The sequence below is a fragment of the Bacillus rossius genome (genome assembly GCF_032445375.1).
Source record: "Bacillus rossius redtenbacheri isolate Brsri chromosome 4 unlocalized genomic scaffold, Brsri_v3 Brsri_v3_scf4_2, whole genome shotgun sequence".
In the NCBI taxonomy this organism is placed as follows: Eukaryota; Metazoa; Arthropoda; class Insecta; order Phasmatodea; family Bacillidae; genus Bacillus; species Bacillus rossius.
In genome coordinates this window covers 21,871,487-21,889,211 of record NW_026962011.1, presented here as the reverse complement: position 1 = coordinate 21,889,211, position 17,725 = coordinate 21,871,487, and the positions used below count along the sequence as shown (strand labels likewise).

Sequence of the window (17,725 nt, the reverse complement as noted above, 5' to 3'; positions counted from 1 at the left end):
TGGCTCTGTGTGGTTTTGCATTTTGCAGCTTGTGCACCAAATGTAGTTTAAAGTACATGTTGCTAATTAATATAGGAAATTCTAGTTATTACAACACTGATAATTTAAGTAAAAATCTATCAATTGGACTCGTTATAGTCCCTCAAGTGAGAGGATATGAATTTACTTTTGAGTTTGGCTGTTTAAAAAATTTTTTCAATGTATTTACCATAGGAAGCAACATTTTCTTTAAAAATAAATTTACTGTTCTGCTCTTTCATAAATTTGGCAGTATTTATAATCCAACTTTGCAACAAAATGATGCATAGTGAAAAAAGCCTCCTAGCAAACACACGCTAGCTGACAGCTGGGCGAGCAATGTGATGCTACAGCCTTGGAGGTTAGCCCTATAATTAGGCTGTTCTGATAGCTAACAAACATTTGTAATTATTGGCCACAATTTATAAATAATTAGACAAGCACATTTTTTTTACAAGTTTTTTTGTAAAGACTGATGTAATTATTAAATCTCATACATTGCATCATGTATTTGTTAGACAAACATTCACTTGTTTACTCATAGTTAACTAGTAAACACTTAATAATTAAGATATACCTAAAATTCAAAAGATGTGATCTGGTACAATCAACAACCAAACAAAGCAAGTATTTAAAAAACAAATCAGTTCCCCATTTCTCATATGTGATGAAATGTAATATCTGTTGATATCCGATACCAGTATCGGAACAGCCATACTTGTAATACCAATTGGCCCAAACTCATGACATTGGCGGTGTCTGGGTGCTTGCTGCGGCATTGGGACTTCTGGAGGTGGTGTCTGGACATAGAGAGGGAAAATTGTAGGGTTTGCTGCCTCAAGAAAACAGGTCACACTCAGTTGCTTCTCACCTGTTATACAATTCTGGTTTGTCATTGGGCAGAAGAGGTGCTTTAAGGCTTTGGCTGTGGTGTATATACCTTGACGAGGCTTGGCTCAATAAACAAGTGGGGGTGACATGCAGCAGTTTGCCAGTCTGAAGGTGCTGGCAGTCTCGCGTGCATTAAGATCAGTCTGTGAAGGAACTGATGTTGATGCCTTTTAATTGGCTGTTCGAAAAAGTTTACAACCAATTTACGAAAAAGTTAAATCAAGGTGTCTAGTGACCGGGAAAACCGGGAAAGCCGGGAATTGTACGGAAATTATAACTGCCAGGAAAAATCCGGGAATTGTAACAGGAATTTTTCATAAATCCGGGGATAAAAACAAAGTTTTATTAAAACGTGTTATGCTGCATTTCATATCTGGATCATCATCGCTGACCAACAAATACTGTTAAAAACTATCAATAAGTTTTAAGTGGGACGCGAGTCTTCACAGGTCCATGCGGCGCCCGGAGACAGCGCGATAGACTTGGCAACACTGCTTGTGTGACTCACCCACGCGAGCGCACGCACACACACCAGTTCACAATCTCTCGTTCAGACGACTGGCGCCGTCTAACAGCATTCTGCCGCCGTTTTCCGCTATCCAGTGTTTGTGTTTCGTTGCAATGCGTGTATGTGGATTATTAAGTATTTACAGTAAAACGTAAGTACTGCTTTAATTTTCCAAAGTGGAATATTTGCATTCAGAGGTGGCGGAATTCGTTGCTAATAATTAGAGACCTGAAAAAATCGCGATCGCGATAAACTCGAAAAATAACGCGAGTTGTGTTGTTTTGAAGTTAAAGGCGATTTCATAATTTTTTCAGACTTTTTCACGAATTTCTACGAATTTTGCATGAATTTGTGCATTTTCACGTCTTTCCCATTTCAGAATACAACACCAAAACCACCCGATATCGTCACGTACCAAGCTTAGCTGAAAAACTACACGTTGTGCATCGAAACAGCGTTACGTATGCCTATTTTAACCGCTGCTGATTTTCATAACCTCCTTTAAAATGTCCGGGAAGGTTGCTGTCTTTTGATAAGTAAATTCAAACATATTCTGTTTGAATTTTTATACTCTTAAGTTTTAAATTTAAAAGGTAAACCAATTACAAAACAGAATCTCTGTAAAATCTTATTTAAACATTTGGTTTCGGTTCAGTTTTTTTTAATTATATGCAGTCAAATAAAATTGCAAATAAAAGTAAAATAACCTCGCTTTTTGTTGCAAATTTTGCGAAAAATAACACCGCTTTTAAGAAAAAATAACCACTCTTTTTTCAGGTCTCTATATAATAATGTATGCATTGACAAAACACATTTCTTTGCGTTGTTTGGCGTTCAGTTTCCTTGCAAAGGTCGTATCCCTATGCCTAAGCAAAATTAAATACTTTTCCAACAAATAAGTTACCTTATTTACCCGTGTAAACGCCCCATTCTAAACTTAAAATATTTTAGAGAGAAAATTTTTAATGTTCTTTTGTTTACTCTGGAAGGCACAGTACTCCATCAAACTGCGTGCGCACATACATTTCACTAGTCAGTAATTTTGTGAACATAATTCTTTTATTGATAGCCTCATTGATAAACGTAATAAATTGAAATAGTGATAATAGGCGGGAGAAAATAGCTATCACGTGCGTGCGCTTGTCCCGTTCCTGGGTAAACATACTGTATTTCTTTTGTACAAATTGTAAACACAACTTTGCAATTTTCGTGCCTTGTAGCTTCCAGAAATTATATAAAATTTACTATCTTGCAATATTATGTGGTTTGTTGAAACATTTTTTTGTCCGTCACCCGATGTCTGGGACATCGAGGTCTGAGATATATAGGGTTTACTGTATACCTGACAATACCTGCTACAGATATTAACATTTTGGCCAAAAAGAATAAAGATTACACTACATATTTGTTAGAGACATAGTATGAAGCATTCACACGAGTAAATATGGTAATGAAAAATTGAAGTTACCTAATAGTAATTTTATAATTTTTAGGGACTTGAAATGGCTCGTCGGGTGAGAGGGAAAATTTCGTTTCAAACGGATTGGAAAGTAGAATTCACTTGGGTTGAAGACATCAAGGATGATCGTCACTCTGCTAGGTGTGCAGTCTGTGGGACTACTTTTTCCATTACTTCCATGGGAAGAACAGCTCTTACAAGCCATGCCAGTGGAAACAAGCATAAGAAAAATGTGAGTAGTGTAGATAAGACAGCGCCAATTCAAATTTGGGCTACTACATCTGCCCCTGAAACATCTAAAGCATCTGAACCTTCACCTTTACCATCTTCATCTGTAATTCAACCTTCGTCAGCTGCTGTTATTCCTGGTGCGAGTATGAATCTACCTGCTGAAGATTCGTTAATCCCGAAATCTGCTTCTACAACCCGCTGTTTGGATAATTTTCTTCTTAAAGACGATGTGACTCGTGCCGAAGCTTTGTGGTGTCTTGAAACGGTGATGAATCATAACTCCTTACGCAGCGCTGCTAGTAGCGTAAACATGTTCAAGCGAATGTTTCCCAACGATCGTGTTGCAAACAATATGAAACTTCAAAAAGATAAAATTTCATATGTCATAGTTTATGGACTTGCTCCTTATTTTTATGATAAGTTGAAAAGTGTTTTGAAAGAGTGTGAACATTTCGTGTTGGGTTTTGATGAGAGTGTGAACAAAATTGCACAGAAACAACAGATGGACTTGTCTGTCAGAATTTGGGACTCAAATGTAAATAAAGTTATGTGTAGGTATGTAACATCCATCTTTTTGAATCACGCTACAGCTGAAGATCTCTTACAAGCCATGAAAACTGGCTTGGAAGGATTTGACATGATGAAGATTATCCAATTATCAATGGATGGTCCTAACGTAAATTTCAAAGTACTTAGGCTTTTACAGCAAGACAGCAGATCTGACCCAGAATCCCCACAGTTACTAGATATTGGTTCTTGTGGTTTACACACAGTGCACAATGCCTTTAAGACAGGCATCAAGAAATCTGGTTGGGAGATAATTGAGTTTCTTAGAGCCCTTTACAATTTGTTTAAAGAGGCTCCAAGTCGACGAGGAGACTATACAGAGGCTTCAAACTCACACGTGTTTCCTTTGAGGGTTTGCTCAATTCGTTGGATTGAAAATGGCAAAGTAGCGAGGAGAGCAATGGAAATATTGCCACTTGTTAAAAAATATGTCAACATAGTCAAAACCACAGCAAAGGAACCATCTTGTAATAGCTTTTCTGTTGTATGTAAAGCCCTGCAAGACAAACTCCTGCAAGCGAAAATAGCTTTCTTTGAGGCACTGGCAAGTGACGTTGAACCATTTTTGGTAGAATTCCAGTCTGATTCTCCAATGGCACCATTTCTTTTCGATAGTTTGACATTTATTGTAATGACTGCTATGAAAAGAATTGTGAAAACCGAGATTATTGAGAAAACTCCTCTTCACAAAATTGATGTTTTCAAACAGAATGCAGATAAGACTTTTGTAAATCTCAAGGATGTGAAACATGTTGAGCTTGGTTACAGTACCCGTGCAGCACTAAGGAAGTGTAAGAATGCCTCTGAGAAAGATATTTTAATTTTCAGAAAAGAGTGTCGGAATGTCCTGCAATTTTTTGTGAGTAACCTGTTGCTGAAGTCTCCTCTGAAGTATTCTCTTACCAAGGCTCTTACTTTTTTGAACCCTTATCATATTTCTTCCAAAGATAGTTGTGTAAAACAACTTACTACTGCTCTTGACCACCTCCTTACGGCCAATCTTCTGCCAGCTAGCACTGTTGAAAGGGCTGATAGAGAGTACAGGTTTCTTTGCTCGCAATCAAATGTCATTGAAGAAATGAAAACCTACTCTAAGTCTGAAACTCGCTTGGATACCTTCTGGGTGCAGCTTATAGAAGGAAAGAAGGAATATGAGAACCTCTTTAAAGTAGTCAAACTACTTTTAATTTTGTCTCACGGCAGTGCTAACATCGAACGAGGATTTTCAGTGAACAAAGAAATTTTAGTCGAAAATCTGAAAGAACCATCACTCATAGCCCAGCGTCGTATTTTTGATTTTGTTAGTAATGAGCCGGGTGGACTGATGAAGCTAGACATTCCTAAAGCCATGATTCATGCAGTGAGGAATGCTTATTCCATGTACAGTGAGGCACTTGCAGAGCAGCAGTGTACAAATAAGAAAATTTTCAAGCTAGCGGAAGAAAGAAAACGTGCAGCTACTGAGATCAAACAGCTTGAGGCGAAGAAACTCATGTTGCTTGAGGATGTACAGCGTGCAGTATCTGCCATCGATGAGAAGGTGAAAGATCTTAAAAAATAGTATAGGGCTGTGTATTGCATGACACTATACAGTTAAACTTCTCACAGTTTTGTACTAGTGTGACTATGGACCAAACAAGCTGCAAGACAATTACTATCGAACCAGGACAAATGAAAAATTCAAATGTTTTAATAATGAATTTGAAGTTCCAACATTTCCAGTGAGAAGGTAGGCCTGCATATGTCTTTGATGTTTATAGCATCTTTAGATGATCATTTTGTTAAAATGCTTTTTCTCATTACATACAGTAGTAATTTAGTAATTTATTGCATTTGTTCAATTTTGCATGTACTATCATGATTTTGGGGTAAAATTTTATCGCGTATGATTTACATGTATTCTTTTCATTTTTGACATGTACAGGAATGTACAGGAATTGTACAGGAATTTTTTCTGATCATTTCCCTAGACACCCTGTAAATTAATATCAGACCTTCCACCTCCCAGAAATCAAAAGTCGGGAGATTTCTTTAAGAATCATCTAAAAAACACACAAACACACACACCGGGTGCAATTTCTTCCAAAAATAAAAAGAACAGGGTGGCCACTCACCGGGATTTATCAGGGAAATCACGTTGATCGGGAATTATCAGGGAATTTTTTGTCATGTATATTTCCCTGCTTGTTTTGGCAGTGGCCCTTTGAACGTCCATAATTTCTTTCCTTAAGTTGCGCCGAACCGTGCCGAGTAGCATCAAGCCAATGCCGCGCCGAAATGTGCCAATTAGCACTACGCTGCCCGGACCGTGCCGAGCAGTGCTAGCTGTAGCTGCCGTCGCTCGTCGCCATATTGATGTTTTCCAGTTTTGACCGTTATATCGCAGCTAGTTTTTGTGTCTTTCATTAACGAACGTGGGAATGGCGTTTGCCAGAAGATGTTCTGTGTTCGTCACTGCCAATTTCAAGTGAAAAATGCCGTTAGTGCTTTGTTTTGAGAATCGAGTGTCTGCTTGGTGCCACGCTGCCTTGGTGCCTATAGGCATTTTGTGACAAAGCTAGGACTATTTGCGTAACTGTAGTGAGTGTCTTTCCGTGGTGTTTAATTTTGCGGGTCCAATAATCACTGTTAATTTGTATTAAAATGAGCTCATATTCAAAGTGTTAATTTTTGCAAGAATGGCTGCTCGATGGTCAATTTAAGGAATGGCTTCAAGAAGATCGTGGAAACATGTTTTCGGCACAGTGCAGTGTCTGTAAAAGTGTCTTTTCTTTGAACAATATGGGAAAAGCAGCAGTTAGAAGCCACATGAAGAGGAAAAAACATCAAGCGGCAGTAGCAGCACTTTCAAATGGTACTTCGCTGAAGGTGTTTTTTTCAGTCAGAACAAATTGTTACAAACAAGTGAAGTTTCTGACTTAAGCACGCCTTCGACATCTACAGTTGAAGAAACTGTAAGTAATCCTGCACAAGTTCACATTATGCATGAAACAACCAAAGAGTTATGTGGCTTGAATCGATTTCTTTTAAATGACGACACCACTCGGGCCGAAATTATTTGGTGTGCCTCAACAGTTATGTCGCACAACTCTTTGCGCAGTGCCGAAAAAAATGAGTCATTATTTACATTGGATGAAAATTTCATACCTATTATTTGGTTTGGCATCATATTTTCATTATAATCTAGTAAACATTTATGTTCTAGTGCATCACATATAGTAGTTGGATTTGACGAGTCTCTAAATAAAGTCGCTCAGAAGGGTCTAATGGACATGGTTATTAGGATTTGGGATGAGCAAAATAGCTGTGTGATCACAAGATACTTTTCTTCTGCGTTTTTAGGGCATAGTACATCAGGAGATATGTTGAAGGCTCTTACCACAGAATTAGTTGGAATCGACATGAATAAGATAATTCAGTTTTCAATGGACGGGCCTAATGTGAATGTTAAGCTCTTAAGGGATTTAAAAGAGACACTAGTGAGGGGCCCTGGAGAAGCTTCGATTTTGGACATAGGAAGTTGTGGGCTGCGTACTCTACATGGTGCCTTAAAAACTGCAACAAAAACCACAGGATGGAAAATTGTGGAATTTTTGAGGGCATAATATTTTTTGTTTAAAAATGTTCCAGCATGAAGAAGTGATTATACTTCACTGACAGGTTGCACTTTGTTTCCATTGAAGTTCTGCCCGGTGCGCTGGGTAGAAAATACAAAAGTGGCAGAAAGGGCAGTAGCAATATTTTCTAGTATTGGAAAATATGTTGATGAGATTTCCAAAATAAAATCGGCTCAGTGCAGTAGCTTTACAGTTGTGTCTGAAGCATTGAAGGACAAATTATTGCTAGCGAAATTAACTTTTTTCCATTCACTTGCTGCAACCATAGAGCCATTTTTGATTGACTTTCAATCAGATGCACCCATGGCTCCTTTACTATATGAATCACTAAATTCATTGGTTCTCGGAATCATGTCAAAATTTGTGAAGATAAATGTGCTCGAGTCTTCTACCAAAGCCACTTGTTGATCTGTTGGATAAGAATGTGTTCTTGAGTGCTTAACATACTGGCATAGGTTATGGTAAAAGGAATGCCCTACAAAAGACTAAGAATATTTCACAACTAGAAATGTTACACTTAAAAATTGAATGTAAGAACAGTTATCAAAAGTTGTGTGAAAAAATATTTGAGCGCTCGCCACTGAAATACCCCATTACTGAAGGTATTTCGTGTTTGGATCCCGCTGTTACAGCACGGCCAGCTGTGCAAAGAAGGCGTCTTAAACAGACACTAAACATACTTGACAAAAACCTGATATCTGGTCTCAGGGCAGACAAAATTGATTGTCAGTTCAGGTCACTGTGTGAAAAAGATGATGTTCAGGCTGCATCAAAAAATTTTTCTATGAAAGATGATAGACTAGACAGCTTCTGGATGAAACGGTTACTCTTGGTGCAGGATTCCATGGAACTTTTGTCTTTTGTAAAACTTATATTAATTTTATCTCATGGAAACACTAACGTAGAACAAGGTTTTTCCATCAACCGTGAGTGTTTAATAGAGAATATTAAAGAGGAGTCCCTAGTAGCTCAACTGCAAGTATATGATGAAATTGTTGCATCTGGTGGCTTAGACAGTTTCTTGTCCAATATTTCCAAGGACATAATACATGCTGCTCGTAATTCACATGCACGGTATAAGGAAGCTATGGCTCAACAAAAGAAGGATTATGAATCGAAGAACGAAAGCGAAATGGCAAAGCATAGGGCAGCAATATCTGAAAAAGAGCTTGCTGCCAAGAAACAAAGAATAATTGATGAAGCAAGAAAAGAAGTAGAACTGATAGATGAGGAACTGAAAAAACTTCATTATCATAAATGAAAACTGTAGTGTGAATTTGAAATTGCAATTTGTAACAAGATATGCTAGTGTGTATTTAATTAATTTTTTATGTTGTTTGTGAAGTGCTATTTAAAATGTATTATGTTCTTTAACGAACTTCCGTATTTATATAATGAAGAAAATACAGCAGGGTGCTAAAATGTGAGTTATCTCTTTCTATAATATTATATTATTTTATCAAAAGTATGTTTTTTTTTGTAATTGTAAATATCAGGGAAATTTTGAATTTTTAATCAGGGAAAAATCAGGGAATATTTTGTGGACACCATGAAGAAACTGTTAACTTTCACTTCGAGAAACTAATATATTTATAAATTACATTACACTTGTGTCACTCTTAAATACAATGAAAATTTTAAAACCATCACTATACAAAAAAAATTAAAGTTTTGAGTTATAGACTTACCAATCGTCTCTTCAAATTGCTGTTCCACACACATAGTGGAACCATTTAATTTATGACTAAACTAGGGATGGGACGATTCCAAAATTTTCGATTCTTTAAAAAACCCTTCGATTCTCGATACTCATCTAGTTAACTTAATATTAAATAATTCAAATTCTATTTGCAACATTTTTTTTTTTTTTTTTCAGCTTTCAATACATATATCTTGTAGCATACATCATAAATTCATATTTATCAAATTTGAGTACACAACTAAGTTATTAACATTAACTCATATAAATATTTACACCATTAGAAGTTAATGGCTCATATGTCAAAGGGGTCAAACTAATCTAAAATTTGTTTTGTAATACGGAATAAACTATAAAAAAAAATTTTAAGCTTTCCTTGAGCAGTATAAATTATTGTCGTTAATACAACTTGCCTAACTTAGAGAAGGGTACAAATTAACTAAAAAAAATTGTGAAATGAAACAGTAACAAAATTAAGCAACTAGAGAACTAGCAAATGAAAGTGTTGTACTTGATTGTGGTATTTCAGCGTTAAGTTACATTTAAGAAATACACACAAATTCATTCGTTGTTATTTCGGCGTTGTGGTAACGACCCAACAAAATCTATAAAACACTGTTGACCAACTAATCATCATCGTCACACCATTCGAAAATGAATGTTTGTTTACATTTTTCTGCTTTTTGGCGCGTTTTAAAATGCTTGTGCTGCCACGTACGGCTGGGTGACGAAGTACAGAGCCTGGTACCTGGTTCGCCCGTTATAATCTGCTTGATACTACGACGCTGTTCCAACTATAAGCCAGCGCCCCCGGCTGACGTGGTATGGCCACTCACGTAAGGCTGTTCCAAACACCGTTCGCCCAATCATCTGCTTGCTTTTGTATTTATCTGTTGTCGATGTTCCAAGCTGACGTCTGCCCCGAGCGGTGTGCGTAGGCTTTAAAACTTCGCCTTTTTGTCATATCTATCCAAACATTATGACGGAAAGGAAAATAAACGCCGTAGTTTTGCGTATTTTTACACTATATTTTTGGGTTTAACATAACGTGAGCGTGTGTAAGCTTTTGTTTGCTTTAATGTTTAGTGGCGGCCATGTTGCGGTGTTTGTTTACCAGTGACGAGACAAGTCTTTACACAGTATTTAAATTTCCCGTAAAAACATTGCGATTTCGCGTTTTAATACTAAATTTCGTGGAAAAACGCTGTGTTGTGGCGATTTCGCGTAAAAACTGTATTTTACGGTGATTTCGCGTTTATCGTCGTTTAATATCGATCGCGAAATGAATACGCCCGTTCCTAATACGCAGTGATAATTTTTTTTATAAATAATTTTTGTACTTTGACTTGTTTATAACATCGACCCAAGTTTTAGATATTGTTTATTTGGGGAAATATGACTGTTATATATGCGTCTAGTCAGTCATAACCCCACTCAAAGAGTCGTTAAATAATTGTATCTGACAGATTTGCAATGTTGTGAAATGGTTTTTTTTTTGCTACATGCGGAATCGACTTTTATCATCGATTATTGATTATTTAAGTAGAATCTGTAGGTATCGATGAAATTGGGAATCGGTTTTCCCATCCCTAGACGTAACTTAACAAATGGTAACAAAATAATTTGAGGTACGTAATTCACTGTTTGTTCAGTTTTTAAGCTCATTATCCTACAATATGGCCTAACTTTAGCATGAAAATTTAAGTTTGTAACATGAGCATATATTAAAAACTAAGTTACTGTCAACACTCAAAATAATCACAATGTATCCATGACTTTACTTTTACTTCTCCAGTAGAGCTTCTTTCATTTTTGTTTTTGCAGATTTGGCCCTCTTCAATGTTTGTGAATTAAAACTGTTCAAAACAAGATCCACGTTGTGATGATTTAATGGTCAGTAGTTTCCCTAAAGTTTCATCACTAAGGGATGATCGAAACTGAGTTTTGGTTTTTGTGACAATACTGAACACACTCTCGCATTCTTCGTTGCTATGGGAAATTATCAGTATACCCAACATTACTTTAGCAAGTTTGTCATATTTACGAATGCTATCTGCAGACACAATTTCACCAACCAAATACCATTTGGTATCAATCCTTTCCTCCTGCTCAATTTCTGGGGTTAGTTTTTGTAACTGAAATCTACAAAACTGAGACTGCAATATGTCCATTTCTCTAGGCAAATCATCTGCACTAACACCCAACATTTTTGGAAATCGTTCCACAAAAAATTTAACACTTAAGAAAGATGCTGTGCTGATTGAGGAGATGTTTGCTACCTCGGCATGCATCAAAACATAACTTTTCAAAGGGAACTTGTGTATCATATAGTCACATGTTGTAGAATAAAACTTTCTAACAAGTGAAGAATACCTCCCTATCCTCATGCTTCAGAGAATCTACTACAGTGGTAGTAGCACTACCAATGACTATGTCCGAGTCCTGTTTCTGATTTCCTTCACTATGATAGTCAATTTCCACCAATGAAGGTGATGAAAGGACAACTGATGGCTTGACAAATTTTGACATTAAATTTTGCAGCATGTCAAGTAAAATAGACCTCAATAAATGGATATGAGGTGTATTTGATTGGAGAACTATGTTTGGAGTTTCAAATAGTAGGAAAGTACTTGACACAAATAAACAAAATGCCTTGTTTTCATCAGATGACAAAAACATAAACTATCTTTCTTCATGTGATAGACTTTGCAAAACTGTCACCATGTTTTGACTTCTGATTACTTGAGTGTACACTTTGTGATTTAGAACTTCTCTTTTTCAGAACAGGATTAACCAATTTACTTTGACCAAATTTTTTTGCTTTAAACAGACCTAGAACAAGGTGGCCACTCACCGGGAAAACCGGGATATAGCAGGGATTTTATTGTCACCTGGAAATATCATGAATTTTGTCCTTAAAACCGGGAATTTTTATTTTATTTTTGTCGATCGGATTTACTTGCGCAAAATAGCAGGGTGTCAACAGATTGGAAACAACAGGATTTATGCAGGAAATATAACGCCGATAAATAAAAAATAAGGGGTATATTGTCTTGTTGCCTCGCAAGCCTAAGACGCGACGTTCGCATTGGTGAGCGGGCGCCGCCGCTCCGCATGGTATGTATGCGCCTTTCGGGGCCTAGCGTCTCTTGGTGTTTCGTATACACTCGGCTAGCTTTACGTTATTAGTTTGGAAATGGCGGGCGTCTATTGAAAGTTTATGAACGTTATGAAAGCAAGTACGCTTGAATTGATTAACATAAACCACGTGAATCTCATGTTTTCTTTTGAATTTTAGTGTCTAAGAAATATGTGAAGTAGACATTTTGCGTACAGTTCATCCAATCCAATATGGTTCCGCGAATCTCCATTCGGACGAATTAGTTATTTCTTCACGTGAAAAAATAACCAGTCGTTGGCATCTTGAAAATAGCTACAGAATGGTTGGCTGTTTATGTGTTTTGCTGTAAACTATTATCAGTCTTTTTTTTGTCGTGGGTTCGGCAAATTGACGTAGGCAAGGGCTTAAAGATATAATTTCCCTCTATTTATTTTTCGGGCAAATATTTCATTACATAAAAAATGAGTGCCAGTATATTATCAAAGTGTTCATTTTCTCACGAATGGATGGTTGATGATAGATTTAAAGATTGGCTTCAACCTGTTCAAGGACCTCCATTTTCAGCAAAATGTAGTGTGTGCGACAGTGTTTCTTTAAGTAATATGGGGAAAACGGCAGTGCGAAGCCACATGAATGGCAAAAAACACCTGAAACAGCCAAAGAAGCACGTGACTTAGATTTGTTTTAAATGACAAAGTAACACGTGCAGAAATAATTTGGTGTGCATCCACAGTAATGTCACACATCTCTGTACGTAGTGCTGATACAAATGCCTCATTGTTTAAAATTATGTTCCCTGATTCCAACATTGCGCAGAAAATGCAGTTGTATAGAACCAAAATTTCGTATCTTACAGTGTATGGTTTAGCACCACATTTTCATTGTGATCTTGTAAAAATATGTACCAATGCGTCACACATTGTTGTGGGATTTGACGAGTCCCTAAACAAGGTAGCCCAAAAAGGTCAAATGGATGTGGTTAGACTTTGGGATGAAAGTAATAACTGTGTGATTACAAGATATTTCTCTTCGGCATTTCTTGGCCACAGTACTTCTGCATATCTACAGAATGCACTGATCTCAGCATTGAGTGAAATTGACATGAAAAAAATTGTTCAGTTTTCTATGGATGGGCCTAACGTCAATATTAAACTCGTGAGAGATCTGAAAGACATGCTTGCAAGGGACCCTGAGGAAGCTTCACTTTTTGACATCGGTAGCTGTGGTTTACATACCCTTCATGGTGCCTTTAAAACTGCTATAAAATGTGCAGGGTGGAAAGTGATGGAGTTTTTAAGAGCATTATATTATTTATTTAAAAATTTTCCCTCACGAAGAAGTGATTATATCACTTTGTCAGGTTCAACATCTTTTCCTTTAAAGTTTTGCCCAGTACTATGGCTAGAAAATGTGAAAGTTGCTGAAAGGGCTATGACAATTCATCCATTTGTTCAAAGATATGTAGAGGAAATCTCAAAACTGAAAGCTCCTCATTGCAACAGTTTTTTAGTTGTGTGTGAAGCAATGAAGGATAAGCTTTTGCTTCCTAAACTGGCATTTTTTAATTCCCTTGCTGCAACCATTGAGCCGTTCTTAACTGACTTTCAGTCAGATGCACCCATGGCACCATTACTTTTTGAATCTCTAAATTCACTGCTTTTAAACATTATGTCCAAGTTTGTGAAAAAAGATCTGATTCGTTCAACGAAAGCTAATGCTGTTGATTTGTCAGATAACACAGCGATTTTGAATACAAAGAGTATTGATTTAGGCTATGCCACAAGAAATTCCCTGCAAAAAGGGAAGAATGCTTCTGAACTAGAAATTTTGCAGTGTATGAATGATTGCAAAAAAGTTTTCCAGAAATTCTGTGAAAAAATATTAGAGCGTTCACCTCTGAAATATTCATTCACTGAAGACCCAGCTGTTGTAACACGGCCAGTTGTGTGCAACAAGCGCCTCAAAAAAACTCTTTAACATTCTTGTTGAAAAAAACTTTGTGTCTGGTGTGGAGGCTGACAAAATTGACTCTCAGTTTAAGTCACTTTGTAAAAGGGATGATGTCCAAAACTCTTCAAAAGCTTTTTGTATGAGGAAGGAATGACTTGATATGATATTTTTGACTGATTGATTGATGGTTTGACTCTGTAATCCAGTAGTAATCTTGAAAAGGTTAGGTTTGGCTTGGCTTAGAATTGTTTTGAGTAAATTAGCCCATTTATATTTTCAGCGATAACCTTATAAATGCTACCTATTTATAAGTATGTATATTGTAAGTTATGTATACATTTAAGGTGCAGGGGATTTGCCATTAGCCAACATTCTTGGAGAAACTTATGTCCCAAAAATTGGCCAGGCAAATAAGGAAGCAGTAAGGCACGCTGTAGAAGACAAACAGATTGTATTCTTGTGTGATGAAACGACAGACAAAGTGGGCCGATGTAAGACAGTGTCTGCTACTTTGTAGTGCCTATCCGTTATGAGGTTTTTTTACTCCGCCAATGGCATAATTTTTTCACCATTTTTTGGGGTCTCTACCGATTGCTTATTTTTACACCAATTTTTTGCACCGCTTTTGTCATTTTTTTACACCGAAATGAGCCAGTTTTATTTACCATTTTCTGGGGTCCCTAAACATAAGTAATCGGAGAGAAACATTTCTGTTGCGTAAATTTGAGTGTTCATGTGCTAAGTAATTTTGTGAATACGTTACAGTCTACATAGTATAGTGCGCCTCATGTTAGGAATAATTATATAACTAGGGATTTCTTCGCATCTTCCAAGTACAAATTAAGGACACATTTGAACAACAGTGAGTATTATAGTTAATAACTAGGATGTTAAGTTTTTGTTATTAACAATTTTAAATAATATGTGTTAATTTTTATTGATTTCAAAACTTCACATTCAGGGAAATTTAATATTATCAATCAGGGAAAAATCAGGGAATTTTTTGGGACCTTGTGGGTGGCCACCCTGTAGAACCAGAACTTTGACCGTGGTCTTTGCTAGAAGCAGACCTGGAACCCCCATCCTTGCAAGTGTGAAAATAATTTTTTGGGCTGTTTGTGAGCTTCAGTTTCAGAATTGTGAACGTATCTAAAGTACTTCCAGAAGACTTCTTACAATTTACTTCAGTCATGTGAGTGGTTGCCACTGCTGCAATAATCTTGCCAGACACCTCCCTAATGAAAGCCAGCGCATGCAAACATGTTTGAGAACTTTTCTAGTTTCTGTGTTATGCAACTGTTGAAATTCATGTAACTTTTCTTTTCGCTTCACACTTTATTCAAGATAGTAATATATATCAAGTAAGTACTCGTCAATGTTAACTGGAAGGCATGCAGCTTGTTTCTCTGCTGACAAATTTATTAAATGACGCCCTATCATAACCGACGCATTGGCCTTACTCAAAGCAACACAATTTGACAATGGAATTTCACATGATTTCATTTCAGATAGCAAAATATTGCCAATATTGTGTCCAGTAGAGTCCCTACTAAAGAAGGTGCACCCAGCAAGCAACTTTCTACTTTGTGTGTTTCATTATTATATAACGTCACTACAATAGGATACAACTTTGGGTCACTTTGATTACCGTATAAACCCACGTACCACCCGCACCTTTTTAAAAAAAATCTGGTTCCAAAAAGTAGGGTGCGGGTGTTACACGGGTCTTGGGCTTAGCGCGGTGACGAAATAACGCTGGCGCGACTGGAGGTTGCTGCGATAGGCAAGAGGGGTAGGGGAAAAGGATGGGAAGGAAGCGGCAGACAGTCAAGGTCACATTCCTCACAGCGTTGTCACACTGCAGCTTCGCTGGTTACAAACGCGCGCTCTCACGTACTGTCCTATCCTCATTTGCAAAGTACCCAGTGGTTTTACACGTGTGTTGGCTGTAGTATTGTAATTAATCGTAAAAAGTTGCATTCTTTCACAGTTGTGGAAAAATTAAATATAATCAGTGAAGCGGAAGAAATCGGTAACCGTACTGCTGGGCAAAAATATGTCGACGAATCATCTGTGAGGGATTGTAGGAAAAGTAAAGACAAACTGTTTTCGGCCAGTGGCGATAGACGTGCGTTCCGTGGTGCGGTAGCAAAGTTTCCGGAGATAGAGGAAAAACTCCACGATTAAAAACAGGACAGACGACAATTCGGGTACGCTGTAAGCACGGAAATATGTTCGCTAAAGGCGCTGCAAATTGCTCGTGAACTTGGCGTGAGTGAAGGTTCATAGTAAGAAAGGGTTTGTTCATTAGGCGGCGTACTACAATCTGCCAGCGTTTACCGACAAGCTACGATGAGAAATTAATAGCATTTCAGAGGCATGTGTTAAAGCTGCAGAAGCTGTAGAATATATGCCACATTTAGGCACAAGGTTTTTTATTATGCATGTAGTAAAAATAGTTTTTATTATGCATGGTTAGGACTCGCGTGCTTTATCATTTATTTGTTTGAACGAGGTCATTGCCCAGCGCACGATTGTAACTGTAAACAGCTGGGAGCTGGGCAAGGTCACGCGCACACACGGTGTGTTGTTATCGTTCGCGAGTGGCGATGCCACGTTCTACTCACGCGATGTTGCCACATTGCAGTTGCCTGCCTTCTGTACACTTTTAACACAAATGCCGAGGCTGTAATAAGTTGAATAGTACTTTTTTTTGGTAATTCTTTACGATTTGAAAGGAAAAGAAATCACGACTAAATTATTTTTTTTTTCCATGCAGATTTGCAATAAAAACATTTTTTCCCACCATGGCATTCTAAAAATAAGGGTGCGGGTCTTACCCGGGGGCGGGTGGTACGTGGGTTTATATGGTACTACCATCTGTAGCAATAGAAAATGTAGTATTTTTCAAAGCCACAACAAATTTTTCCTTTTACAACTCACCCAGTACATTAACAATTGATGCTGTTTTTGTCCTGGCACAGCCACACTGCTTCGCTTTACAGCTGTCCGGAAACATTTTCCTGAATGAAGGTCCCGCATTATCAGCACAATTTAAAGGTAATAAATGTAGTGAATAGACATTCGGCACGAGTCACACTTTCACTACCAGTATCTTTAACAAAAAAAGTCTAACTTATGGTTTGTCTGCACACATTCACTGTTATCTACATGTTTTTAGTACGCACGTGCTTAGAGACATAGCACTTCCCGCCATGAGAGACAGTGAAATCACACTTGCATGCACACGGTACAAAACGCATACGTAGCTCCTAATCTTGACTCGATTATCGTTGGAAAGTCCAATGAATAATCATTCTTGAATGTTGCGTGGTATTTCTTCGACATTATAACTTTATATTCTTTCGACCACAAATAAATAATGTGTTTTGAGCAGTAACCATTTTACTTCACGCACAGAAAGCAGGTGAGAACTACAAAAATGTTTCCCAAACTCTGAATTGTCATTTTTTTGAGAATATTACAGTACTAACCACAAACATAATTTTATTCTCGTTCAAAGTACAATAATATAGTACAAAATACTAGTGTTAATCAATATTTATGGCACGGTCACGCAGCGCTGACATCGACAGCGGAGCAACGAACTACTATCAATAGTTCAATCACAAGTCAACCAATGTCAAAATCTGGAGATTACATA

At 37.3% G+C, this 17,725-nt stretch overlaps 1 protein-coding gene across 1 annotated transcript; it reads left to right on the top strand.

Moving 5' to 3' along the window:
• Window positions 1-151: 151 nt before the first annotated feature.
• On the top strand, window positions 152-9,150 carry LOC134542349 (uncharacterized). The gene is made up of 2 exons (XM_063386516.1): window positions 152-1,568; window positions 2,911-9,150. The coding sequence occupies exon 2, from the start codon at window positions 2,920-2,922 to the stop codon at window positions 5,233-5,235; it is 2,316 nt and encodes a 771-aa protein (XP_063242586.1). The 5' UTR covers window positions 152-1,568; window positions 2,911-2,919; the 3' UTR covers window positions 5,236-9,150.
• Window positions 9,151-17,725: the final 8,575 nt, after the last annotated feature.

Bases quoted from the DNA above. Each gene is read 5' to 3' on its own strand.
- LOC134542349 (XM_063386516.1), top strand. From the start codon at position 2,920: ATGGCTCGTCGGGTGAGAGGGAAAATTTCGTTTCAAACGGATTGGAAA.